The sequence below is a fragment of the Giraffa tippelskirchi genome, chromosome 2 (genome assembly GCF_054371585.1).
Source record: "Giraffa tippelskirchi isolate mGirTip1 chromosome 2, T2T-mGirTip1v1.2.pri, whole genome shotgun sequence".
Classification (NCBI taxonomy): Eukaryota; Metazoa; Chordata; class Mammalia; order Artiodactyla; family Giraffidae; genus Giraffa; species Giraffa tippelskirchi.
In genome coordinates this window covers 61867953-61895223 of record NC_137276.1, presented here as the reverse complement: position 1 = coordinate 61895223, position 27271 = coordinate 61867953, and the positions used below count along the sequence as shown (strand labels likewise).

The 27271-nt window shown below is 45.5% G+C and overlaps 2 protein-coding genes across 5 annotated transcripts in view; one reads left to right on the top strand and one right to left on the bottom strand.

The window, feature by feature from the left end:
- The first annotated feature begins 2121 nt into the window (after positions 1–2121).
- The window catches only part of SAMD8 (sterile alpha motif domain containing 8), a 119412-nt gene continuing 94262 nt past the window's right edge, over positions 2122–27271 (top strand). The window contains exons 1-2 of one of the 4 annotated variants that reach the window (XM_081564234.1): positions 2122–2742; positions 13933–14134. The gene's annotated coding sequence lies outside the window, so the exon portion shown is untranslated. The remainder of the gene's footprint in view (positions 2743–13932; positions 14135–27271) is intronic. The other 3 variants (XM_081564207.1, XM_081564212.1, XM_081564238.1) reach the window with 3 other exon arrangements.
- The window catches only part of DUSP29 (dual specificity phosphatase 29), a 35218-nt gene continuing 10097 nt past the window's right edge, over positions 2151–27271 (bottom strand). The window contains exons 2-4 of the mRNA XM_081564777.1: positions 26065–26298; positions 14227–14447; positions 2151–2804 (exon numbers count right to left, since the gene is read on the bottom strand). Of these exons, the coding sequence (XP_081420903.1) occupies positions 2560–2804; positions 14227–14447; positions 26065–26264 (666 nt within the window). The 5' untranslated portion in view covers positions 26265–26298 and the 3' untranslated portion in view covers positions 2151–2559. The remainder of the gene's footprint in view (positions 2805–14226; positions 14448–26064; positions 26299–27271) is intronic.

Here is a 27271-nt window from a genome sequence, read left to right as displayed (position 1 = left end):
CCCCCCTTCCCCCATCTCTGCCCTGGTCAACCCCATCTCAGTATTAAAGCAGCACCAAGAAACCGAATCACTGCCTTCCAGTCCTGTCCCTCACAGCAGGCTTTGTCTGTTGTCCAGGATAATTCTAAAATAATCTTGAATGGTAGTCGCCTGATGCTATCTTAGTCCAGACCATCTTCCTCTTTCCTGTCAACAGTTCAACACCGTCTTACTGGTTGCCTCACATCCTTACAATCGATTCTCTATACTTCAGCCAGGGTGATTTTTTTTCTTTCCAGAGTGATCTTAAAACATAGATCAAACCATTCCCCTGCTTGAAACTTACTGTGGTTATTCTTTGCACTTGGAATAAAATCCAGTGTCTCTACCCTTCTGTATCCATCTCCTATCTCACCCACAAGCTTCAGCTTCACTGATGGGCAGTTACGGAAACACACTACCACTGGGTAGAAACACCTTACCACCTTGGCGCCATGTCACCTGTGCTGTTCCTCAGCCTAGAATGTTCCCTCCCCATTTGGACGGTGCTCTCCTTCAAGTCTCATTTCATCCCATCCTCTCAGGTCTAAAGTGGGTTTTCCCCTGCCTCATCCCCACTGCTTCTCTCCCTCAGTACCTGCTTCCCTCATCCCACGTCATTACAACAGACATTTCTGCATTGGCCTCCTAACCCAACTTTTAGCATGTGGTAGTTTCTCAAAAACTTGTTGACCAAATGAATATATCATTTCTGAAGAATGTACATGCTTTTGCAAAAACTTCTGTTCTTCCTTTCTTCTACCCCTGGCTCTATCTTAAAGAGACCAGACTTTAACTTCAAAGTGATCTACTTCTGCTTTCCTCGACAGGACTCATAGCCCCACAACAGTGGGAACATGTGGGAAGGTGGAGAGAAAACACCACAAGAACCCTCTGAGGGACACCAGCAGCCAATGGACCTATCCTTCCCACATATGGATTCATAAATACTTCATTATGATGTATAAAAGTAACATCTCATTAAAATGGAAATATTTCTTTCTGGACCAGAAATGATCAGATCTAGGAGATAAGAACTGAATGTAGAAGAGCTATTGCAATCTTGTGCTGGGAAAGTTTAAGTAGGGGCCACTAGAACCCCTTTTGGTCCACATCTCTTTTCCAAGAGCCTGTGTATAGGGCTCCTCTCACCCAAATCTGAGTCATTATGAGGATCCATTATGGGCCAAGGTGACCCCAGAGCAGATCATGGACAATCCCAGGGAGCCCTAGGAGGGCTCACAAAAGCAGGGCAGCTCCCCTAAAGTCACAGGGTGACCCTCGGGTGGCTTTACAAAGCTGCTGAGCTCCTGGTGGGTTCATTTTCCTGTTTTCCCCGTAGGCCATCATCATTTCAGGTTTTCTGGTCCTTGACTACTGGCATCAGCATCTTTCTCTGGGTTCTGTCTGGTTTCCAGTTCCTAGTTCTAGAAGACGTCTCCCCCAGCTTTGTTCCTGCTGCTGCTTTCTCAAGAATGAGAATCACGCCATGGTGGTGACTGGATTAGTTGGGCATGGGGATGGGGGCAGGCTCACAGGGCTGCCTGGTTCGCGCTTTCTAGGGCAAACACAGTTGTAAATACTTTATACTGGGACTGAAAACAAGCTCGTGTTGCTTGGACTAGAATCAAAATGAAAGATTTCCAGTCCCCAAAGTCTCTTTTCAAAATTATTGGTTTCCCTGGTGGCTCAGTTGGTAAAGAATCTGCCTGCAATGCAGGAGATCCCGGTTCGATCCCTGGGTCGGGAAGATCCCCTGGAGAAGAGAATGGCAACCCACTCCAGCATTCTTGCCTGGAGAATTCCATGGACAGAGGAGCCTGGCAGGCTACAGTCCATGGGGTCACAAAGAGTCCGACATGACTGACTGACTTTCTGAACCGCCCTGGCTCCCTGAGGAAGGCGGGGGAAGCCAAAGAGGCGTCCTCTGTGCAGGGTCTCAGGACTCCCACTCCTCACCCATCCCAGATAAATTGCTATCTAAAGCTTGCAGAGAGCAACATCTCCGGATGGTGACCTGAGCCTGTGGAGTCTATCGAAAAGAAGACCCAGCAGCCGCCGTTAAGTAAATCCCTCTCGCCCGCACCTCCCCACCCCAGGAGCAGACCGTTTAACACAGCTCTCCCAGGCACTTTTTCTGTGGTTAGAAAATAAAGTTATATTTTAAAATTATATTTTTAAGAATGTGACTTTCAGACAAAACCAAATGTTTAATCACAGCACAATGTCAACAGATTTTTAAGCCCTTTTCTCTGCTTCCCTCTTACAAAAAAAAACAACGGCGCCTGCGCGCTCACCTGTAACCAATTGTGTCTGGAAGCTGGTCCGCGCCATTTTGCAGTGAAGCCAAGCGCGGGGCTTGTCCGGAGCCTACTGTGAATGCCCCCCTGTTCACCAGCCCCCGGGAAGTTTAAGATTGTTTGGAAGGAGTCAAGCTTTGGTTTCATGTCCCTTCTCTGCGACAAAGGAAGTCACGGGGCAAAGCTATTTTCAGCCTTCCCTCTCTGTTCCCAAATGTCCAGCTCGCCCCGGGAGGGGACCCTACAGCTCCTGCTCACAGGCCTTCTCAGCGTCCTCATCGTGCTGGGCCTGTCGCCTCTGCTGCACCAGCTGCCGGTCCAGTTCCCGGAGCTGCTTCAGAAAGCCCCGGTTGGGTAGGACACAGCGGTTCCTGGCCACTTGTTGGATGGCGTCCACCAGAGTCATGTTCCTGTAGATCATCAGGTAGGCCAGGACCAGAGTCGCCGACCGGCTGCGGCCCATGGCGCAGTGAACCAGGATCTTATCTGAAATGGAGAGGGGAGAAGAAAGACCCACATTGGAGAGGCAGGGTGGCCTGGAGGTTGGAGCATACGTGTGGGGCCCAGGTGGAACCCGCTCAAATCCTGATCCCTCTCCCATATTGTAGGACCCTGGGCAACTTACTGAGTGTCTGGGAGCCCCGGCTTCCCCATTTGTACAGTGGGAATACTATCAGTATCTTCATTAGTGTCCTTGTAAAGGCAGTATGCTTAAAGCACTTGGTACACTGCTTGGCGCATATCAGAGGCCCACAAATGTTATTATCACTGCCTCCCTAAGGAGGAGGAGGGGCTGAAATTGATGCTTCCTACCTGCCAAAGCGCCTCCAAGTGAAAGCTCCATCAGCATGCAGGAGAAAAAATTATATGATTTTTTTTTTTAGTGCTCACTTGTAATTTCTTCATGTTTATAATATATTCATATTATTTATTTTTTTAGTGCTTATTTTGAATAGGGCAGCCAGTAGAGTTCAGATTTCAAAATGTATGATACAGTGCCCATTGAAAAGTCTCCCTCCCACCCAGCTCCTCAGTTCCCCAAAGTGACAAGTATTACCAGTTTCTTCTTATGGAGAATTATCTGTGCGTATACATAGCAGAAACATACTTTTTTCTTTTCTTTCCTTGCCCAGAAGGTAGCAAGTTTTACACACTTTTCTGTACCTTACTTCTTCCATTTAACAATGTGTCTTGGAGATCTTTGTATATCAGCCTCTGAAGAGTTCTCTCTTTGTTATTTTTTATTGTGGCTGCACAGAGTTCCTGTTTATGGATGAACCATAATCCACTTTAAGCAGATGCACTCCATCCCTTCCATGACTACAGGTGGATTGTGGAGAAATGCAGGCTTTCTGCACCATTTGTAGTCCTGATGCATTTAACCTCAGTAAGGAGAAAGTTACCCACAGTCCTAAGAGATAGAGGGCATGGTCTGCTTGCCATGGTGTCTGTGAGCATCCATGTGACCCAGTCTGCCTACAGAACCCTAGCCTGTTCTCCTACAGGCCTGGGTTCCAGAGTCAGTTCTGCTCTTAACTACCTGGGTTTGGGGTAAGCCACTCAGCCTGTGGAGCCTTAACTTCCTCAGCTGTCAAAAGGGGCAGCAACCTCAGGTCAACTGTGAGCAAAACCAAGTCAGTAAAATTCACAAGATAAGATTTTTCAAAAATAATTTTACCGTGTCATGTGGTACAACCACAGGATGACTATTCTTACAATCTAGATGACAAAATCATCATCTAGACCAGTGGTTCTTTAAGCATGATTTAAGACCCTGGGGGTTCCTAGGATACTCTGAGTTACTACAGGATACTATAGAGTTAACATTATTTTTGCCTCATTCACTGTTTTGTCATTTGCACTGATGGTACAAAAGCAATGAGGAAGAATTGCTGGTGCCTTAGTGTGAATCATGGCAGAGGCACTGAACTGTACTAGTAATCATTGCATTCACCACCAGGCACTTGTGGGGGAAAAACAAGCCAATTTCCCTTAAGGATATCCTTGATGAAGCAGTGAAAATTAATTTTATAAAATTTCAGCCCTTGGTTACACTTCTTAATATTCTGTGTGATGAAATAGGATATACATATAAAACACTTAGGCTGCAAACCAAAGTACGGTTGTTATCTCAAGGAAAAGCTTATGAGAGATTGAGTTGCAAGCTGAATTTTGCTAATTCAGCTTATGGTGTTTCATGAAATACCATTTTTACTTAAAAGAGTAAATGACAGAAAAACTATGGTAATTCAAACTTGGGTGTTTGGCAGACTTTTTATCAGTGAACAAAGTGAGCCTGTCACATCAAAGAAAACGATTGATGGTATCTGTTGCCAGTGATAAAAAGCAAGCTTTCAAGCAAAAATTAGAATTTTTGAAAACCTTGTATCTACCACTGTGAGATTGACAGTTTCACAATACTCTTAAGATTTTTCTGTTAAGATCAGCAGTGATATTAACAAATGTGTCTTTTGACAATGTACAATGAAAAATGTCAACATTTTGAAGATCTGCCTAACTCAGTGAACGAGATTTTCCATGGCACCAATATGAGATATTACAAAATCATGATGGTAAAAAATCCATTCAAAGTTCAAGACAGACCAATGGATTTTCATGTAACAGAGTATGACATTTATAGATGTGGTTTCAAATCCCACATCACAACTTCCCTTTAAGAAGCTGTCACTTGTCAAGTTTTGGTGTAATATTAAAGAAGAATATCCACAGTTTTCTGAAAAGGCTATTAAGATATCCCTTCTTTCTCCAACCACATATCTGAGTGAGTCTGGGTTTTCTTCATATACTTCCATCAAGACACTGTATCACAACAGATTGTGTACAGAAGCAGATATAAGAACCCACTTGGATTCTCTTAAGTCTAACATCAAAAAGATTTGCAAAAATGTAAAATAATGCCATGATTCTCCCTAACTTTATTTTGGAAAATAATTTTTTCATAAAAACATTGTTATATGCAGTAGGTTTACTTTATTATTTTTTAATGAATATTCTTAAATTTCTCAGTTTTTATTTCTAATAAAGATAGATCTAACCTACATAAATGACAGCTCTTTGAGGCCTTCAGTAATTTTTAGGAGTGTGGCAGAGATCTGAGACTGTAAAATTTGAAAACTGGAGATCTAGAAGAATTTCCACTAGAAAAAAGCTCCCTTTGGTCACCATCAATGGCAACAGCTGGGCTTGATGAGAAGCCACCATGAGAAGCAGCTTTCCATCCTTCAGGCCTCCATTTAGTGGTGCTCTAGAGTAGCGCTCACAGAGCGCATCAACATGCTTTATCTCATTTCATCCTTAGTACAACCTTCAAGGTTTCATTATCCTCATCCCTGCTTTACAGATGGGGAAACAGCCTCAGGGAGGCAAAATGACTGCCAGAGGTCACCCAGAAAGATGGTGCCACCACTGGAAATAGTTCAAAGCAGTTTGTTATTGAGACCCTACTGTGTGGTGGCTCCTTGCTACTGTGCCCTGGCGACAGAGAAAGTAATGAGATTAGCATCTCTGGCTGTCCCCAGCACTGCCACTACTGCCATCCCAGTGCAGTGGTGGCCCTCTCCTACGGTTCTAGGATCTGTTTGCTGGGGCCAAGCTTAAACTGTGTGACCCCAAAGCTGTTCCTAAGTCTCAGGCCCCAGGCCTGGAAGGATGACCAAGGAGAAAGATGTTCACAGATGTCACTGGGTTTATGGAGCACCATCAGGAGATACGAAAAGCTTGGCAAAGAACACTTTTGAGGGGGCGCAGCTCTGTGTCCCTCTCATCCTCATCCCTCACCTCATGGGACTAAGCCTGAGATAGAGTTGACAGTCAGTGGCGACAGCAGCGTAAGACGAGCAAAAGGGGTGAACTCTAGGCACCGAGATTCTTTCTCGCCACCTACCTGGGCTGGAGAGGCCTGTATATCCTGCCCCATCATAAGGACCCTACTGGTGGCCTCTCCACACACACATACACACACAAGTGCTGATTCGGAAGGTGCCTCATAAAGAACTTAATTTTATCGTGATTCATTTACAAGAGTCTGCACAAGCTAACCAGGCAGGCCTCCAATCCCCGTAGCTGAGCTGCAAGTGTGGCCGCCTTTTCCTTGTGCACCCTGGTGAGAAAGGCCAGAGGGCCAGAGCAGGGCTGGCTTCTTCAGCACTGGGTGGGGTTTGGGAGCGGCTGGCCCAGCGCAGGGGCATGACTGTGCTCCTGGAGTGGAATGGCTACCTCTGGCATTCTAATCCCTGTGGACTGTTCCAGAGGCTGCCTGGCCCCTTGCCAGCTCTGCTGATAAGCGTTTCTTCCTCTCCTGGCAAAAAGGGTAATTCTTTCTGTCATGACTAAAGACTTGAAACAGACGAAAGCTGTAGTTCATTAAGTCTTTAGGGCGCCTGAAGTCTGTTAAGTGGGAGGAGGGGAAGGGGAGAGAGAAGGGGAAAGAAGCTGGACCAGCTCCGCTCCCGGAGAAGCCCCTTCCCGCTGAACTTTGGTTTTACGACAGTAGCACTAATGCCGGGTCGGCCGGTTTTTGCTTTTACGACGGCAGTGCTAGTGCCGTCAGCCTCGTGAGCTTGGTGGGTCTTCTCGGGTGGAGAACTGTCCCCAGTGTCTCAGGGCACTGCTCCCTCTGTTCTGTGTCTCTTGCTAAGCAACACCCTTGTGGGCCCAGTGTTGGATGGTGAGAACCTGCTCTCAGGAGAGTTCGGGAGACAAGGGGAGGAAGGCTGCCTTTGGCCTTTTCATAGCATGGCCTGCACCAGAGAAAGCTGGCGGCTCTCTGTGAAGTAGATGCCAGCCAGGGTTAGGACCTTGAGGGAAGGGATCATTGTCAGGGTTGGCATTTTCTAGATCGGTGATTTTCAAACTTTTCTGTGTTACATCCCGTTGCCCCCCGGCATAAAATTCACAGCTAACATGTACATGGGCTCAGCCCACCCCGTATCTTCCAAGCACTTCGTGTGTGCATTTTAGTCCTCACAACAACCTGATGAGGTAGATAAAATCAGTGCCCCTGTTTTACAAAGGAGGCAGCTGAAGTGCACAGAAATGCTATGTCTTAGTCACACAGCTGGGAAGTGGCAGGACCTGATTCAAGCCCAGGCCACTGCCGCTAGAGACCTTAAAGGCTATAAAGGGGCCTCATAGGTATGTGTATATCAGACAGTTCAGTTCAGTTCAGTCGCTCAGTCGTGTCCGACTCTTTGCGACCCCATGAATTGCAGCACGCCAGGCCTCTCTGTCCATCACCAACTCCCGGAGTCTACCCAAACCCATGTTCATCGAGTCAGTGATGCCATCCAACCAGAGGATGAGAATCCTCTGTCGTCCCCTTCTCCTCCCTCCCCCAATCCTACCCAGCATTAGGGTCTTTTCCAATGAGTCAACCCTTTGCATGAGGTGGCCAAAGTATTGGAGTTTCAGCTTCAACATCAGACCTTCCAATGAACACCCAGGATCGATCTCTTTTAGGATGGATTGATTGGATCTCCTTGCAGTCCAAGGGACTCTCAAGAGTCTTCTCCAACACCACAGCTCAAAAGCATCAATTCTGCGGCACTCAGCTTTCTTCACCGTCCAACTCTCACATCCATACATGACCACTGGAAAAACCATAGCCTTGACTAGACGGACTTTTGTTGGCAAAGTAATGTCTGTGCTTTTAAATATGCTATCTAGGTTGGCCATAACCTTCCTTCCAAGGAGTAAGCGTCTCTTAATTTCATGGCTGCAGTCACCATCAGCAGTGATTTTGGAGCCTAAAAAAGTAAAGTCTGACACTGTTTCCACTGTTTCCCCATCTATTTCCCATGGAGTGATGGGACCAGATGCCATGATCTTAGTTTTCTGAACGTTGAGCTTTAAGCCAACTTTTTCACTCTCCTCCTTCACCTTCATCAAGAGGCTCTTTAGTTCTTCTTCACTCTCTGCCATAAGGGTGGTGTCATCCGCATATCTGAGGTTATTGATATTTCTCCCGGCAATCTTGATTCCAGCTTGTGTTTCTTCCAGCCAAGCGTTTCTCATGATGTACTCTGCATATAAGTTAAATAAGCAGGGTGATAATATACAGCCTTGACATACTCCCTTTCCTATTTGGAACCAGTCTGTTGTTCCATGTCCAGTTCTAACTGTTGCTTCCTGACCTGAATACAGGTTTCTCAAGAGACAGGTCAGATGGTCTGGTATTCCCATCTCTTTCAGAATTGTCCACAGTTTATTGTGATCCACACAGTCAAAGGCTTTGGCATAGTCAATAAAGCAGAAATAGATGTTTTTCTGGAACTCTCTTGCTTTTTTGATGATCCAGCGGATATTGACAATTTGATCTCTGGTTCCTCTGCCTTTTCTAAAACCAGCTTGAACATCTGGAAGTTCACGGTTCACGTATTGCTGAAGCCTGGCTTGGAGAATTTTGAGCATTACTTTACTAGCATGTGAGATGAGTGCAATTGTGCGGTAGTTTGAGCATTCTTTGGCATTGCCTTTCTTTGGGATTGGAACGAAAACTGACCTTTTCCAGTCCTGTGGCCACTGCTGAGTTTTCCAAATTTGCTGGCATATCGAGTGCAGCACTTTCACAGCATCACCTTTGAGGATTTGAAATAGCTCAACTGGAATTCCATCACCTCCACTAGCTTTGTTCGTAGTGATGCTTTTCAAGGCACACTTGACTTCACATTCCAGGATGTCTGGCTCTAGGTGAGTGATCACAGCATTGTGATTATCTGGGTCGTGAAGATCTTTTTTGTACAGTTCTTCTGTGTATTCTTGCCATCTCTTCTTAGTATCTTCTGCTTCTGTTAGGTCCATACAATTTCTGTCCCTTATCGAGCCTATCTTTGCATGAAATGTTCCTTTGGCATCTCTAATTTTCTTGAAGAGATCTCTAGTCTTTCCCAATCTGTTGTTTTCCTCTATTTCTTTGCACTGATCGCTGAGGAAGGCTTTCTTATCTCACCTTGCTATTCTTTGGAACTCTGCATTGAGATGGGAATATCTTTCCTTTTCTCCTTTGCTTTTCGCTTCTCTTCTCTTCCCAGCTATCTGTAAGGCCTCCTCAGACAGCCATTTTGCTTTCTTGCATTTCTTTTCCATGGGGATTTTCTTGATCCCTGTCTCCTGTACAATGTCACGAACCTCTGTCCGTAGTTCGTCAGGCACTCTGTCTATCAGGTCTAGTCCCTTAAATCTATTTGTCACTTCCACTGTATACTCATAAGGGATTTGATCTAGGTCATACCTGAATGGTCTAGTGGTTTTCCCTACTTTCTTCAATTTAAGTCTGAATTTGGCAATAAGCAGTTCATGATCAGACAAGAGTTTTACAAAATAATTAGCACTTCTGCCACATGCCAGGCATGCTGATGTTTTCTGTTCTTTCCTAATCTTTTGAAATTTTCAAGAAATACTAGTCACAGCCTCTAAATTGATTTCTCAGTCCACTGATAGGCCACAATTTATGTTTGGGGAATGAGTTCAATTAAGCATTCCCCCTTTGACCTTTTACCAAAAAGGTGAATTCCCACAGTTTTATGAGGAAAAATCAAATCCAGAATCTCTTGTTGTTGTTTGGTCACCTAGTCATGTCCAACTCTTTGTGACCCCTTGGATTGCAGCATGCCAGGCCTCCCTGTCCCTCAGCATCTCCCAGAGTTTGCCCAGGTTCATATTCATTGCATTGTTGATGCCGTTCAACCATCTCATCTCTACTGTTTACCTAGTGGCACGTTTTCACTGGTGACCAGAAGGTAGGCCTCAGTCACTCAAATCAGTCATATAGGCTAAGCCTGTTAATCACCAACTCATCCTATCCCATTCCCTTCCTTTGAGGGGTATGCCCGTTGTCTCCCACTCACTACCTTGGAACCTGCAAAGACAGAGTTCCTTCTCCTCCCAAAATGGTCTGCACCCATGGAAGTCCTCAGAAAAAGGATGTATGGTGTGTTTTAGAACTGCCAGGGGGAAGGCCTGTGCTTGCTGCAGTGGGTCAGGAGGCTCTTAAAACACCCTGAAAATCTTGGTCTGGTTAAAGCCAGAAGCACCAGAGAATTAGCCTCCTGCTCAAATGCAGACTTCATTTATTTATTCATACCTTCCTTATCCATAATAGATTTTAAGATGGCTTCAAAAGCAGCCTATGGACTGTTTGTTTAAAAAAAAAAGGAAAGGAGAGTGGTGACACTAAAATCTGATCTTTAGAACCTCATGGTATCTGCCCTGGGGTTTCTCAAAAGATTTCATTAAATTAAAACCATAGTAACTTAGCTCTGAGGATGCCATGCCAAGAGCAGAGAAGGCAGTCCAAATGGGGCTCAGGTGGCAGTATTTTGTCTGTACTTCTTTTTCTGATGAAGCATGACAATTCAGTTGTTTTAGATCCTACAACCAGCTGGAATGTCTCACCTTTCATGATACTTGGTGACCCCTTATACTGCAGAGTCACCAGATGCTCAAAATAGGGATGAAGGACTCTTCCGTGAGGACTGAGTGACAGAAGGGATGCCCGTTGGCCTCTGATTAACTCTGTGACCCTCACCATGTCATGTGACTTCTCTGGGTCTCTGTTTCCCTGGCTCTCAGGGCAGGACGCTGGACTCGATTATCTCCCAAGATTTTTCAGGAGTGACTAATGTTGCTTGGTGAGTTATTTCGGAACGGTCAGATCAAGGTAGGGTAGACATGGGGTGGGCCCCATGAGGCTGACTACAGACTGCAAGTACAGCTCTGCAGCACCACGAAGGATGCTTTTCTCGTTTTCAGAAAAAGACTGACTGTGAGGGGCAGTGTGGGAAACTATGTGCTAAGCTGAAACTAGCCAAGGAAGAACAGGAAAGACAGGAAAAAGACATGTCTTTGCCTTTTGGCCAGACTGTCCATCAACACCTCTTACAGCAAGAGTATAATAAGAAACATACGAGTGCATCTGGCTCTAAAATGCTACAGGAGCATCCCATGGTTTTCCAGGGTGTGAAAAGACTCATCCAGGCAGCCTGCTGCATGTGCCATACGGGCTGAGCACACACTGTCTCCATTAATGGAGTCTCTGATGATGCTAACTAGCATTTTATTTTGTTACTCTGACTACTCAAGGCACAGGTTACAAACTGACAGCCATTGGGTTTCTTTTGTTTGGTCTTTGCAGCATTTTAAGAAATTTTCAACTTGTTGCCAACACTTAAAATTTGAGCAATTTTATGTTAAAATCTAGGTTGGGGACTTTTTCTGTAAAGTCAGATCTACCACATCAGCACTGATTCTCACAAGATGATCACTGGCTGGGACTGAGTAGCAGTTGTCCCCTGTGGAGGGAATATGGGGCTCTTGGCTTAACCATAAGAACCCTCTCCCTTCACCCGGTGGCCTCGCACACAGCCAGCATCATTCATTTATGGCATCTGCCTGGGTCCTGAAGGGTTGGTGTTTGAGCCCTCAGCTTGAGGAAGTCTTTAGATATGCAGATACAAAGGGCACAGAGAAAGGAATCAGTCCTCCCCTGGTATCAGGGTCCTGTCCAGTCCTGCTCCCCACCTCCAGCCAGCTGGTCTAGGCCCACACTCCCTGCATGTCCTCTGACCTGTGGATATGCTTTTCTCTCTTGATGCTTTCTTGGCTAGCATGATGCTTTTGGCCGCACCGTCTACTTGTCACAATCCACAGCGATGCTCTAAGATCTGCCCAGGCATGGGCATATGACCCCACAGCCCATTCTTTCCTAATTCAGCAGTGAGTGGGGGCAGACTCTAAAATGGCATGTCAGGAATTGGGCAGGCTGTCCTATGCGTGTATCATGCCACTGAAGTTCAAAGTTGGAAAGTCTTTTTTCCTTTTTTTTTTTTTACCCCTTTGGGGATTGGAAACTTTATTGTGATGATATCCACGTGCTGGTGTGGTTATGTGCTTCGTGGTGCACAACCTTTCTTTATCAAACACATCTGAGAGCCTGCTGTGTGCAAGGTTCTAGGCTAAGTGCTTTTTGTGGGTTACTGCTGATCCTCATTATACCTTGCAAGGTAAATATTTTCATCACCGGATGGAGAAATCAAGGCTTATAAATCACATTGTTAGTAAGTTGTGCAGCATGGATTTGAAAGCAGCCCTGTCTTCTCCAAAGCCAGGCCCCTTCCATTAAGGGGATGGTTGAAGATATAGTAACGGCAAGTTGAGCACATTAAACAGAATTGGAAGGATCGGGTGGTTGAATCTTTTTGTTTTTTAATGTCAAATATGTTTTCAGTTAACTTCAAATACTGTAAGGCGAATTTCACCTTATGGTGATGAGTCAGAGTCCAGTTGCTTTTTGATCCTGCTTGAAAACCCAGAATGTGCCTAACACAGAAAGATGGTCCATAAATAGACTCGTAAAAAGGATGACTTTGAAATGAGGCATCCCCTAAGACAAGCACTTCAACTCCGTGTTTTGTTTTGTTTTTTCCCCTTCACTCTGACATTGCTTTCTGAACCAAAATAAAAACAAGGTCTGAGACTCTCCAGCAGACGTGGCCTAGGCCCAGCTGCAAGTTGTAGTTACTGCAGCAGGCCAGTTGGTCAGTCAGTGAGCCTCTTAATCCCAACTACTTGTGGCCAGAAAGACTTAGTAACTGACCCCATAATTCAGTGTGTGACACATGGGGCTGAAGTCAGAGTACAGATCAAGGACTTGAAGCCCCTCTGACCTCTATGGAATGCCGCTGAAATGCAACCTGCAGTCATCATGGAATATTATCTCACCCGGATGCATACCTACACTGTGCCCTTCTCTCGAAAATAGCCTTGCAGCCTTTACCTGGATTAGGACAGCTAAAACTACATTTGGAGCATAAGGACTAGCACCATGATTTTTAAAGATGGTTATTAATTAACCTTGAAAAACTTGGACATTATGAGCACAAAACTCAGATTCTCAAAGTATAGTTTGGCAAGTACAAAGAATAAGTTGTAAGCTTTCTTTTTATTTTTTTCTTGAAAGCCTCATCCTTTAGTTTTAAAAATTGAAATATAGTTGATTTACAATGTTGCTTTAATTTCTGATGTACAGCAAAGTGATTCGGTTATACATGTGTATATAGTCTTTTTAAATATTCTTTTCCATTATGGTTTATCATAGGATATTGAATATAGTTCTTTGTGCTATACAGTAGGGCCTGGTCGTTTCTATGTATAACAGCTTACTTCTGCTAATCCAGACTTCCGACTCCATCCCTCCACCAAGCCCCTCCTCTCCCCCCTTGGCAACCATCAGTCTGTTTTCTGTGTCCAAGAGTCTGTTTTGTAGATAGGTTCATTTCTGTCATATTTTAGATTCCACATGTAAGTGATATATGGTATTTGTCTTTCTGAGGTTGTCAGCTTTCCACAGGAGAGTTCACTAGACTGAATATGACTGGGGTGGGAGGATGGGAGAGGCGGGTGTGAGCTAGGTTGGAGAGCAGGAGAATTTGAAGTCTCTAGATTTCCACTCAGATTAGTTCCCTAAGGTTTTTCTAGCATCGAGACCCTTGGCTGTTAGTCTCGTTTGGACCCAGGCACAGTTAGCAACTTGGCAGCACCCCAGCTTTGAGGGCTCCCAACAACCCCTGGCGTTCAAAGGATGGCTTCTGTGCCTTAGGGAAGAGAGACTCAGGCCTAAGACCTCTCCTCTGAGCCCTCCCGACGTCCCATTGGTGGCAACCGAGGCCGAACCCCAGCAACAACAGCACCGCTCAGTGAGGCGCAGAGACTCCAGGGGATCCGACATTTCCAGCTACCCTGGCAGCGCAGAATTTGAGAAGGGAGCTTACTTGAAGCGTGCAGATGCCTCTTCCCACCAGGTGAGGGGCGGGGCCATGGGCTAGGGGCGGGGCCTCTAGGTGGCCGGGGGCGGGGGCGCGGGCGGGGGCGAGGGCAGGTGAAGGTCTCTTACTGTGATCATAGCGGAGGGCAGCGTCAATGAAAGCAGCCGCTGGGTAGAAGAAGACGCTGAGGTCAAAGGTGGGCAGGTCATCAGCCTCGACGCCATGGTACTCAATGGCCATGTCCCGGTAGTAGTCGGCCCCTGTGTCCACGTTCCAGCGGCCGTGGGCAGCGTTCAGCACATGGGTGAAGCCTGCCTTCTGTAGCCCATAGCGGTCCAGCGCGGTTGCTCTGGGTGCGAGAGAGAGAGAGGCTGGTAGGCAGAGCCTTAGCCAGCATCTGGGGAAAACTCGAGCTCAGTCCACGGGTTTTTGCCATCGCTTCTAGCTTCTAAATAGGCCTAGCCACTGAAATGAAGGACTTCCCTTGTGCAAGCCCTGCTCCTGCTGACCCCCTGGCCGCTTTGCCTTTTTTATATTTCTGGTTCAGCAGTTTAGAGAAGGCGGAGAGTGGGCAACCTATTCATTTGTCCATTCACTCTTTCATTCACCAAATACAGAAGAACTTGGTGCTGTACACTCCAGTGGTGGCGGGAGTGGACTGTCAGCTGCCAAATCTCCTCTGAGGCTGTCAGAATAACCTGTTCATTAGGCCAAGCTGAATAAATGAAAGGGAGAGGACCACCTTCACAGAGCCTCAGGAGACCCCTTAAAGCAGCCCCTCCTCTGAGCCCTTGGATATTTCTGGGGTTTGAAGGGTGAGGCTCAATAAACGGTTGAAAATGGGTCATTCAGGGTGAGGATATGTCAAACTTGTTGATGGTGATGTTCAGGAGATTGGTGAACACTATACAAACTCCTTACTTTGAAATCATTGCCTCGTTGGGCGAAGCACTGTTCTGAGAAAGAGAGTTGTTTGAGCAGTCTGTTGTTGGGACTGATTTTAGGAAATTTCTGAAGCCAACAGTGAGATTATTTTCTCACTTATAGCCTTATCTTTCTAGGCAAGATTTTTCAGGAACAAAGAGTAAAGTCGTGTTAAAGTAGGTGGCCTTGGAACATGGACAGAGGAAGCAGGAGTTATCGTTCCTTGAAGGGCTAGGAAATACTTTATTGGAAAGAGGGTTTTGAGCCTGTTTTACTATAGGTATCAACACTTGGAGATGGAAGAGAAGAGGGAGGCAAGGGTATGCCAAGCCAAAGAAATAGCACAACCTAAGGGATGGAGGCTGGAGATAATGAAAGCCATTCAGGAAATGAATCTACTGTGTGCCAAGCACTGTCCTGGGTACTGATGCTGTAGCAATGAGCAGTTAGTCAAGGTCCCTCGGGAAGCTTAGATTCTGGGGAAAGCAAATAAATGAATGATCCATTTCAGATAGTGGTAAGCTGTGCAGAATCACTGTGGTCCTGCTTTAGGTAAGGTGATCAGGGAAGGTCCCTGCTGGGAGGTGGCATTTAAACTAAGACAACGGGGTGATAAGGGCCTAGGCAGGGGAAGAGGGGGAGGGAATGTGTTTTATTTGGGCAGAGACAACAGCAAGTGCTAAGAACAGAAGGGAGACTTGTACGGCTGTAATTGCAAGGGTGGTAGTGGTACAAGAGGAAACCGAAAGCAGGGCCTGTGTCATGGTGGACCCTGTAGGTCATAAGGGAGAGTCTAGATTTTATCCTCAGTATGGTAGAATGCCACATGCTACAGAGGAGTTTAAGGGGTGAGTGTTGTTTACTTTTTCAAGATCAGTCTGGCTGATGCATGGAGATGGATTGAAAGGAAGCCAAAAATAGAAGTGGAGAGCTCTTTTGGAGGTGTCACAGTCATGTGGCCAAGGGAGGAAGGTGGTTGGACTGAGTCACAGCAGACTTGCTGATGGATTGGGAATAGGGGCAGGAAGGAAGGGACTGGTTTGGGCAGAGCATAAGATGTGAGAGGAGAGGAGAGAAAGGTCTGGAGAGGGAGTATGGGATCTGACCATGGAGTGCTTGGAAGTCAGAATGTGCATTTGGGGGTTGAGATGAGCTTTTTGTGTTTGAGGCGGATGATCCCATCTGAGCTTTGAGATAACATCTCCCTCAACAGTGCAAAGTCCAGTTCTGCAGCTCAGGGAAGAGGTGACAAGGTCTGGAACCGTTAACAGTAAGAGACCAAAAAGTGGCAGTGTACTCCAGCTGAGGGCTCATCTCAAGGCCACTGGTAAGAGGATGTGGACAGAAGTGAGCATATTGGATGCCAGCATGGATCAACCCTGCACCTCCATGCAGCAGAAACACATGCCAAGGGCCCCGCATCTATCACTGGTTTCCTGGAGCTTTTTGTTGGTCATGAGAGGAACCACAGTGAGCTTTTAGAAACGTGCAAACAGCCCATGGGAACAGAGGCATAGGGAGGTGTGGTGTTCCACTGAGCCCTCCAGCTGGCTTTTGGGTCTGCCATGCTGACTACGAAACACATTATGCTTTCAATTTTTCCTCAGAAAGGTCTGTTTTTCATTTTTCTCCTCGCCCCAAAGTATGTATACAACAAACATTATGCTTTTGGGACATAGATCTGTGCTCAATTAAAGCCTCCACTAATGCAGTCCATCTTGCCGAGTAGCAATCAACCTCACTTTGAGGTTGAGCTCAGTGGAAAAATTAAAATTAACTGTCCTTGACAAGAAGTTCCTACCCACCATAAAGACTGGTCTCTCTGGGTTCTGCAGCTGGGTTTCAACATAATCAAATGGCAGTTTGAATAAATAGCAATTTGCACTTTGCTCCTTTGGGGGTCAAGAATCAAGGTAGATATGCAACAAGACTTATTTCATGACACGTCCAAATTCACCCCTCCCTCCCAGAGCTGGTTTTTTTACTGTGTCTGAAAGAGAGAAGGGGGTTCATGGGGAGGATTAGACCTGGTGGGTATCCTGAGGCCTGTTGCAGGTTTTGGGGCTCTGTGGCTCCCTGGGCCCAGAATGGGGGATGGTGTCCTCATACACCACTCTGAGGATTTTCCCCAGCTTGACTTACTCAGAGTCTAGGTGAGGGCTCAACGGCAGCAAGGGGATTTGCAGATACATAAAGTGACTCTTAGTAGACAGCAGCTGTTTTGGAGGCAGGTCCCCAGTTGGCCCAGACACCCAGCTCATCTGTCACTGAGATGATTGGAGGGTGTCACTGGTGGGATTGGAGGGTACTGCTTGGCACTGTGTTGTTTTATTTTCTTAACTTCCAGAGCCATCTACTCAGATATGTGGGAAAGACTAAGAAATGTGCCTCTGTTGAAGGAGAAAAGCTCAAAAAAAAAAAAAAAAACAGGGTTAAGAAATTACTCCTAGAATCTAGGTGATGCAGCAGCCTTAGTTTCTGGTTGTTTAAGAAAAATCCTAAATGTAGGTAATCTGTTCATTTTAAAAGTGTCAGCTAATTACAAAACTAACACATGCTTTCTGTAGAACATGGAAAACAAATATGCTCCCCCCAACACAAAAACACATGTATTTCTACTCCTTAGAAATAAGAACTATTTGCCTTTTGAAATAAGATCTTCCAGTTGTTTTTCCATGAATATATTTGTATATTCTATTTAATGGTTGGGGGTAATATGGTAATATTATGGTAATGGTAATACCATATATACAGTTTAGAAACTTTGCATGGTGATATACTGTAAACATCTTATTATGTCAACATACAGCCTGCAGTAGCTGCATACTATTCCCTTCCATAAATGAACCTCAGTTTTCCCTCTTCACGTCCCTAGCTTTGGACGTTTGTGTTCTCTCTCTCTGGTCTGTCTCTCTCGGTCTCTATCCTGGAGAGAGAATAGTGGTTATTATAATAAGTAACTATAAACAAACAACTTGCTGTATCTTTGAGCACATCTCTGTGTCCTTGGGAGACATTTTTTTGAAGTGGAATTGCTGGGTCAGTGGGCATGAGTGTTTTGAACACAATTGATATTGTTACTAAATTATCTTCTAGAAAGCATGTTCAAATTTACATTCTGATTTTTGCTCATTGCTAATTTCATGGACAAAAAAAGGTGTCTTGTTTTTATTAATTTATTTTAGCAATGTGGTTGGACCTGTTCTCTCTCATTTGTTGGACTTGTACAGTTTTACTTTTCTTAAAACAAGTTTCTTAGCTATGCAGTGTGGGGTCTTAGTTCCCCTATCAGGGATCAAACCAGCACCCTCTGCATTGGAAGTGCAGAGTTTTAAACACTGGACCACCAGGGAAGTCCCTTGTACAGTTTTACTTTTGAAGAGCATTGTTATATCCCTGTTCTTGACCCAGTTCTCTTTAGTACTTCTCCCTTCCTTGTGAACCTCTGGCCTTAAATGTGGATTCTGAATCTGGGTTAGAGGGCCAAGAAAGGGTCTCTCTTCTCCTGAGGTTCAGTTTCCTCAGAGACCTTCCCTCCCTTCCTCCTTCCAGCCCCTCGAAGTTTCTCCAGGAAACTTGCTTTAACCAGCAGCCCTTCCACCTTGAGGAGTGACAAGAGCAGTCTCCTTGGACAGAGCTCCCAGCATTCTGCTTTTTCAGACCCCTTGGGGCCCTATTGATTCCCATCCTGCATACCTCAGCCCCTGCCCAGAAGCCCATTTCCCACAGGTGTGTGTTTTCACAGAGGGGAGGAGGGACATGCATGTGCACGTCTGCTCAAGCCGCCCACCAGCTGCTCCCATGTTGCCAGGATTCTGCCCTGGGCATTGAGGAAGGTCCACTACTGACGGGGCGGTTCTCCATACCCTCGCATGTGAGAACCTGCTGATTTCCCACACCTAACTGTGGGTTCCTGTTCACCATGGCCCACGTCCTGTCATTTTTTGATGCCTGGGACAGACACTGGCTTCCCTGGTGGCTCAGTTGGTAAAGAATCCGCCTGCAATGAGGGAGACCTGGGTTCAATCCCTAGGTTGGGAAAATCCCCTGGAGGAGGTCACGGCAGCCCACTCCAGTATTCTTGCCTGGAGAATCCCCATGGACAGAGAAGCCCGGCAGGCTACAGTCGATGGGGTTGCAAAGAGTCAGACACGACTGAGCGACTATGCACAGCACAGACACACACTGGTCAGTGTGACACTGCTTGTTATGATGGCACGTCATTTTGAGAGCATGACCTTGATGGTGACCTTCTTCTCTGGAGTCTTAACCACACCTACTCCTTGCAGGTGAATTTTAAAACAGGCACAATTCTAGTTTTTGGTCTCCTTCAATTCATCTGATATGAAGGCAAAATTCACTAGCTGTCTATTTTCTGGGTGTTCTTGTTACTTGCCGATGATGAAGCTGTTGGGCTACGAGGCCCTGCAGAAAACACAGGGCACACAGATGTAGTTTGTAAGCTTAAACTGCTGCATGAACTGGAACAACGAACCTCTGGGACCCTCAGATTTCTTTATTTGTTAAAGAGGACCAATTACATTGGCAGTGCTTTCCTTGCAAGATTCTTGTAAAGCTGAGTGATGTGATATTCAAGTTTCTTTGAAAGATTAAAAGATAAATTCTGAACAAGGAGGAGGTAGCAAGCAACAGGAAGATGTACAACGAAATTTATTGGTGGTTATCTATGGGTAATGGGGTTATAGGGAATTTTAATATTCTTCTTTTTGTCTGTGTTGTGTAAATTTTCAGTACCGAACGTGTCATATATTCACTCAGTGTTTAAATATATGCCATGATCTTTATTGACATTCTATCCTTCGTTCTCAGAAGAGATTGACTGTCGCAAAGACCTAAAGTGGTCTCCGTGTTTTTAACTCCTTAGGAATCTCTCCATCATCTTCCCCACCCCACTAGGCTCTAGGCCTCCAAGGATTGAGGCTAAGTGGGAAAAGACAATGCATAGAAGGCCTGGTTTCAAGACATACCATTGTATTAATGATTAGACAAGGCATTCGGCAAACCGTGAAAGGAAATGGTTGGCATTGCCGGGGGCCTTTGCTAAAATACTGCCACCCAGCTTGAGAAGGCCCAGTGGGGGCAGGACCATTGGCACCTCTCCCCTAGCACCTTACCCATGACTGGTGCCCCGCTGTACTTAGTCACCTTTGGTACTTGGAGGCTCAGAGTCCAGATTTTCTAGTTCTTTCAGGTGACATTCAGCATGTTAAATTGTTAACTTTGGCTGTGTTTTCACTGCATCCTAGTCTAGCCATGGCCCACCCTAAAAAAAGACAGTCAAATTTTAGCTCTGCTCCCTTGGACTGCAAGATCCAACCAGTCCATCCTAAGGGAGATCAGTCCTGAGTGTTCATTGGAAGGACTGATGTTGAAGCTGAAACTCCAATACTTTGGCCACCTCATGCGAAGAGTTGACTCATTGGAAAAGACCCTAATGCTGGGAAGGATTGCAGGCAGGAGGAGAAGGGGACAACAGAGGATGAGATGGTTGGATGGCATCACTGACTCGATGGACATGGGTTTGGTTAAACTCCGGGAGTTGGTGATGGACAGGGAGGCCTGGCGTGCTGCGATTCATGGGGTCGCAAAGAGTCGGACACGACTGAGTGGCTGAACTGAACTGAACTGGTGCCTCAAGGCTGAATTCGTTCTTTTTTTTCTAGGGGAGAGGTTGCAGCTCTCCGGGTACACCAGTGAGAGGTCCTGTCTCGAACTGAGGACTGTCTTAGCCATTGGTTTGCCTTCACCTCAGACCCTGATTCTGGGAAAGATTGAAGGCAAGAGGAGAAGGGGGTGACAGAGGTTGAAATGATTGGATGGCATCATTGACTCATGGATGTGAGTTTGAGCAAACTCCAGGAGATAGTGTAGGACAGGGAAGCCTGGTGTGCTGTAGTTCATGGGGTCACAAAGAGTCAGATACAACTTAGCGACTTAACAACCCTCTCCAGCATCTTTGACCAACCAACCTTGGAGATGCCTCTGGCTTCGGAGGCTGATGGTCTGCTTGGGAGCAAAAAGGAGGAGAGAGACCCCTTGGCAAGCGAGCTCAGGCTGAGTGGGGCAGGTGCAGGCATTTGAAGAGTCAGGCTTGATGGGGAGAGGCTGCTGGCTGTCAATGACCCTAAAAGGCAGACCTTGGAGGCGACTGTAATTTTAATAAAAATAGAGTCCCCGCCATTCAAGCAGTAGAGCAACTTCACAGAGCCCTGGCGTTGGCCCACAGGACCACCTCTGTTGTGAGAGGGAGGAGAGATTTCTCAATGATGCCTTACTTTGGGGAGCCTGTCCTGCCTGGGAATTTGCAGTCACTTTGACTGTAGCCAGGATACTTGCCCTCCTGCTGACTATCAGGGAGAAAAAAGAAAAAAAGATTTTGCTAAGCAAATGAAAGATGTGAATGAGATTAAAGTGAGAATATTTAAATTACAGAAATTTAGTGCTTTCAAGCATCCTCAAGCACTTGTGAAGCACCCATTTAGGGACTGCTGATTGATAAGAGGTGATGAATTATTCTTATCTCATCATTGATGCCAGTCCCTGGTTCTCTGGAGGGCAACACTTGGTTAACCTAATTTGAATCTAATTTGAATGACTTAAAAGTAATAAAACAAGTATGTGCTTGAGTCTAATAAAGCCTAATTTATTTAATAAGACATTTCTTAAAGAATTTTACTTCAGCGCTGGAAGGGACCTTTGAAATTATCCCTTTATTTTACAAATAAAGAAACTGAGTCCCAGAACAATAAGTTGTTTTGCCAAAGGCCACACAGAGTGGCCACCCACATTGAGAGCTTGAACTCTCTGCCCCAGTCCCCGCTGGAGCTGGACGGCTTTTGCTGTACTCCACGCTGTCCCTCCAGTTCCCACTTGGAGATTCAGACCCCCTACCAAGGCGTGGGAGAGGGTGGCTGTGCCTTGAGCCCTTTAGGGAGGAAGACTTCCCCATGAGGACATCCAAAAGGTGGCTGCCTAGGGGGGCCTACCAATCCCCACCGCTGAGCCAGCGCACATCACATCAGCCACATTGCTCTCCCATCAGTGACCTCTTCTCACCAGGCTGTGGTGGTATTGGGCAGGGCAGGGGGAGGGGTGCACCTCTGCCCTCCCCAGGCTGGTAAGCAGTGGGGACTTGGAGTCACCAAGCATCCCATTTGGTGATCCCCTTGTGATAAGCTAGGCTTGAGAAAAGCTTTAGAAATTCTGAAACCCACAGGCTTATAGGGCATCGATGTGGCAGTGCCCCCTTGGGCCTTTGGCCACCCGGGTCCCTGGAAGGCCAGGACAGTGTCTGTGGAGGGAGCTGGCTGGAGGAGGCCCATTAGGAGGGACCTTCCTTCCAACCTGGCCTTGGGTTTATGATAGCATCTCATAGGAGAAAGGTGACTGGAGGTGTTTTCTATCCCAGGGCTGCCCTTAACACACAGGGACCCTTAGTGGCAAAGTGTGGTGACTGTTCTTTACCTTCTTCTCACACTGTGAGGTGAGTTTCCAGAACCTGCCTGATCTCTAATAGTTCACACTCAGTGCTGGAAACTGTGCTCAGCGTCCGATATATTAAACCATTGAACCCACATCTTATAGGTAAAGAAATCGAAGCTCAGAAAGCTTGAGTGACATGCCCAAGACCACATAGGAACCAGTATTTGACCCAAACATTGTGGCTCCTGAGCAATCCCCAGCCATTCTGTTCTTGAGGTGAGAGGAGGGCAAAAGAATGAGGTGCTTCTTGGGGATCAGCCTGGTCCTTCCCCCATTTATGCCATTTTTTAGGATCAAATCTAAGGAAATAATCCTAATTATAAAAATATATTTATACCGAAAGATGTCCACTGCAACATTATTTATAAAAGCAAGAACGTGAAAATGACTGATATATCCAACAGTAGGAAAAGTAAAATAAATGATAATTATGTCCATCTGATATATATAATTATAGTTATTATAATTAAGTATATGAGAAGTATATAGTAAGGGGAAAGTTTTTGAATGATGCTGTGTGGAATAAAGACAAAAATAAAATGAATAATCCATATGATTGCGACTATTTTAAACCAAAAGTAGCATATAGAAAGTCTAAGAGGAAATTTCTACAGTATTAACAGGAATGACTTTGGAGTGATGGACTTCAGTGATTGTTTTGGGAGATTCAAAAGTTTTCTTTAACACTAATCACTATCTTATTATTATAGCTAATCTTTTTTAGTGCTTACTCTGTACTTGACACCACACTAGTATTTGACGTTGTTGCTGTTGTTCAGTCACTCAGTCATGTCTGACTCTGCGACCCCATGGACTGCAGCACACCAGGGTTGCCTGTCCTTCACTGTCTCCCAGAGTTTGCTCAGACTCATGTCCATATATTATCTCAATCCATACACCCTTATGAAGAAAGTTCACCTGTCAACATATTATACCTAGGGAAATGAAGATGTCTATACTTTATACAGTGAGTTTATATTACCTTTAAAATAGGAAAACAGTATTTTTTTTTTTTTTTTAAATGAGATGTAGATACTCAGATGTTTGTTTTTAATTTTTGGCCACACTGTGTGGCATGTGGGATCTTAGTTCCCCAACAAGGGATCGAACCTGTACCCTCTGCATTGGGAGCACAGAGTCTTAACCACTGGGCAGGCAGGGAAGTCCCAAGGAAAACAGTGTATTTACTATACTTATTTAATAACATTAGAAGATATTCAGATCCCACACACACACCTTTTATTGCTACTTCAGTATTAAACATTGTTGTACATATGTCCTTATGTATTGGTACTCTTATTTCTGTATGTTTCATTTCTTAAAGTGATATTTGGGGCCACAGTGTGTGCATACATTTTTTATGTTGAACTAATTCTAGACTCACATAAATGTTGCAGAAACAGGGACTTCCCTGGTGGTCCAGTGGTTAGGATTCCACACTCTTAACTGCTGAGGGCTCAGATTCAGTCCCTGATTGGGGAACTAAGATCCCACAAGCCGTGCAGTGAAAAAAAGTTGCAAAAATAGTACAGAGATTATTTGGCAGTAAAAAAGAATAAAATACTAATACATGCTGTAACTTGGATGAACCTTGAAAACATTACGCTAAGTGTAAGAAGCCAGTCATGAAAGGCCATTCATGTGAACTTCCAGGTTAGGTAAATTCATAGAAAGGGAGAACAGATTGGTGGTTTCTCAGGCTGGGGGAATATGGGGAATGGAGTGTGATTATTTAATGGGTTTGGGGTTTCCTTTTGAGGTGATGAAAATGCTTTGAAATTAGATAGTGGTTACACAACTCTGTGAATATAATAAAACCACTGAACTGTATACTTTTAAAAGGGTGAGTTTTATGGAATGTAAGTTATATCTCAATAATGCTATTATTTTTTAAAAAGCAAACAATGGAGTCCCTATTTTGGACAGCCCAGGTTCCCCTAATGTTCACAACTGAGAGATGATGTGATAAAGTATGGCACACATATACTAAAGAATATTGAAAGTGCAGAATCGTTTAATTCCTTTTTTCCTGCTAAAATTATTTAAAAGAAATAAAAATCCTTTAAGTGTTTGCATATGTTTCCTTATGTTTGCCATGATATACATAAAGTAAGCTTAATACTGGTTACTCGGGGCAGAATTAAGAGAGGACATTATGCAATTTGTTTTTAAAACTGTTTAGTTTAATTTAGTGTAAAAGGGCATGTAATTTTTTGTAACTTTTTCCATTACTAAGAAAAAAAGAGGGATGCTGCCTCTGGATAGCCCATGACTAGACAGTTATTTCTAGGTTTTTAAGCAGCAATTATTGAAAAGCACACATGAATGGGTCCTGTACCATCTGACTCCTTGGAGAGGTGACTTGTAAACTGGAATCCTGGGGGATGGAGGGAGGAGCAGGAGTGCTAATCAGGATGAAAGCTTATGAGTTAGGCAAAACTGCATTTGAATCCCAGCTCTCAGCCGCTTACCAAGCTGTGGACCTTGGGCCCATTATTTAGCTGCTCTGTGCCTCGGTTTCCTTATCTTTAAAATGGGAGTAATGAGAAGACCTCTCATTGGGCTGTAGTGAAAATAAAGTGAGATCCTTCATGCAAGATGCTTAGCACAGTGCCTGGCACATAATAGTCAATAAATGATAGGTATTACTATTATTATTTTCCTTCTGGCTCAGTGGTAAAGAATCTGCCTGCCAGTGCAGGAGACACAGGTTCGATCCCTAGGTTGGGAAGATCCCCTGGAGAAGGAAATGACAACCCACTCCAGCAGTATTCTTGCCTGGGAAATCCCATCAACAGAGGAACCTGGCATGGGGTCGTGAAAAATCAGACATGACTTTTAATGACCACCACCAACAACAACATGACTGTTATTACTATTATTATTTACAGTAGGCTCTTCCCTTTTTTTTTGAAGAGTGGGCATGGTGGCTATAAAAATCTAGAGCAAGGGACCGTGACCTCAACTTTGCTAGGTCTACCACACTTCCTGATACAGAGGGTGATGTGCTCTTATGCCACCCACCTGAGACCTGACTTTATTCTTGCTTGTCTTATCCCCAGCTAAAAACAGACTACATTTCCTAGCCTCTCTTGCAGCGAGGAGCAGGGGAGGTCTTGGGTGGGACTTCCCTTCAGGAAGATGTCCTTTTCCTCTACCTTCCTGTGGTCTGGATCCTACAGTTGGTGACAGGAGCCCTACTAGCAATGTCAGGTCATGAAGCAACCTTGAGGAAGGAAGCCACACCTGGGAATGGTGGGGCCCAGGCATGGGAGCCTGAGCTGCTGATGACCCTGGCATCGCCATGCCAGCCTCAGCTCTCCTTCCTCTGTGCATCTTTTATGTGAGACAAACCAACCTCTATCTTGCTTAAGCCCCTTTTCTGAGTTTTCTGTAATAGGAAAATAAACCTAGCCCTAACTGATAAACAGTTCTCTCAGAACCAACCTGGCAAGCAAGAGCTTGTGTTGGGAAGGTAGCGATGGCTGTGACCTGGGAAGGGCTGGCTACCAAACATGAGGCTGAATCTGGGCACTTACTCATCGCCGATGTAGAGCTTGGGCCAGACCTCGTTGACGTGGGTGTACTGAGGACTGCCTTTCCAGAAGAGACGCTCCAGCTCGAAGGCTCCAGGAGTACAGTAATCCTCAGCCTCCCCCTCCTCTTCCACCTTCGGCAGCAGCTTCTTGGCAGATGGGTAGACGTTCTTGAGGCCTGTCTTCGATTCTCTGGATGTCATTTTAGAGCCAAGGGATTTTCTTTCCTTTCTGCAGCTGGTCATGAGAGAGGATCAGGGTTGGAGTTAGCAGGGACAGAGTTGGGTATAAGCTGATCTGAAGATCTGGCAGGAATTTCCCTGGCTTGCTCTGATCCTCCTTCCTTTTCCCAGGTCACGGAGGTCAACAAGGAAGGTCATGAAGGCAGTTAAACAACACTTCCCCGACATTCCAGTCCCCTGCAGAGCAAGCATGCTGGATGCCTTCTGACATGGGCATATGCTGCAGACCCAGGACAGACTTTGGGTCTAAGAAATCCCTGCAGGCAGCCTGTTCTTTGCCATCTTTCTTTTAGATTTTTACCCCTTTGTTGGTGCCTGCTCTTTCCTTTATGTGACTGGAGTCTGCAGGCTGAGGCCATTTTGAGCATGAACAAGAAGGTCCCTGCCCTTCCAGGCCCATGGTATTCAGTGTCTGCAGAGAGCTGTCGTCCAGTGGAAAGGGAACACTTGGGAATCCAGAACCTGTGAGGTCTGGGCAGCCAGGCATTCCCAGGGCTTCAGAAGTCTTGGGGTGGGAGGAAACTTGGCTGTGTGAGGGTTTGTCAACTTGTTAGAAAGTTGAACACAACTTTGGCCGCTCTCATGCTAGGAGGCTGGCAGTTGTGTTAATTTACTGGTCATTCAGAAGAGACATTCCAAGCTAGAAAGCTGTGTCTGCAGATCGGGACGTGTATTTGTAGAGCTTGTCGGCCTCTGTGAATAGAATGTGTGTGAACATTTTCCATTGTCCCCAAGGAAATGAATCTCTGTGGAATTGGGCACCATGTGTTCTGTGAGCTGGGTGACCAATACACTCAGGCAGCCTGGGAAGGGAGGTTGTACTCATAGTGCTGAGAGACGGAAGAGAAAGAGGAAAAGGGTGGAGTCACTGAGAAACTCACGGATGCGAGATGGGGAGGGAATGCTATTCATATATTTAACAGATCCTTATGTAGCACTTAATGTGTGCCAGGCACTATTCCAAGTGC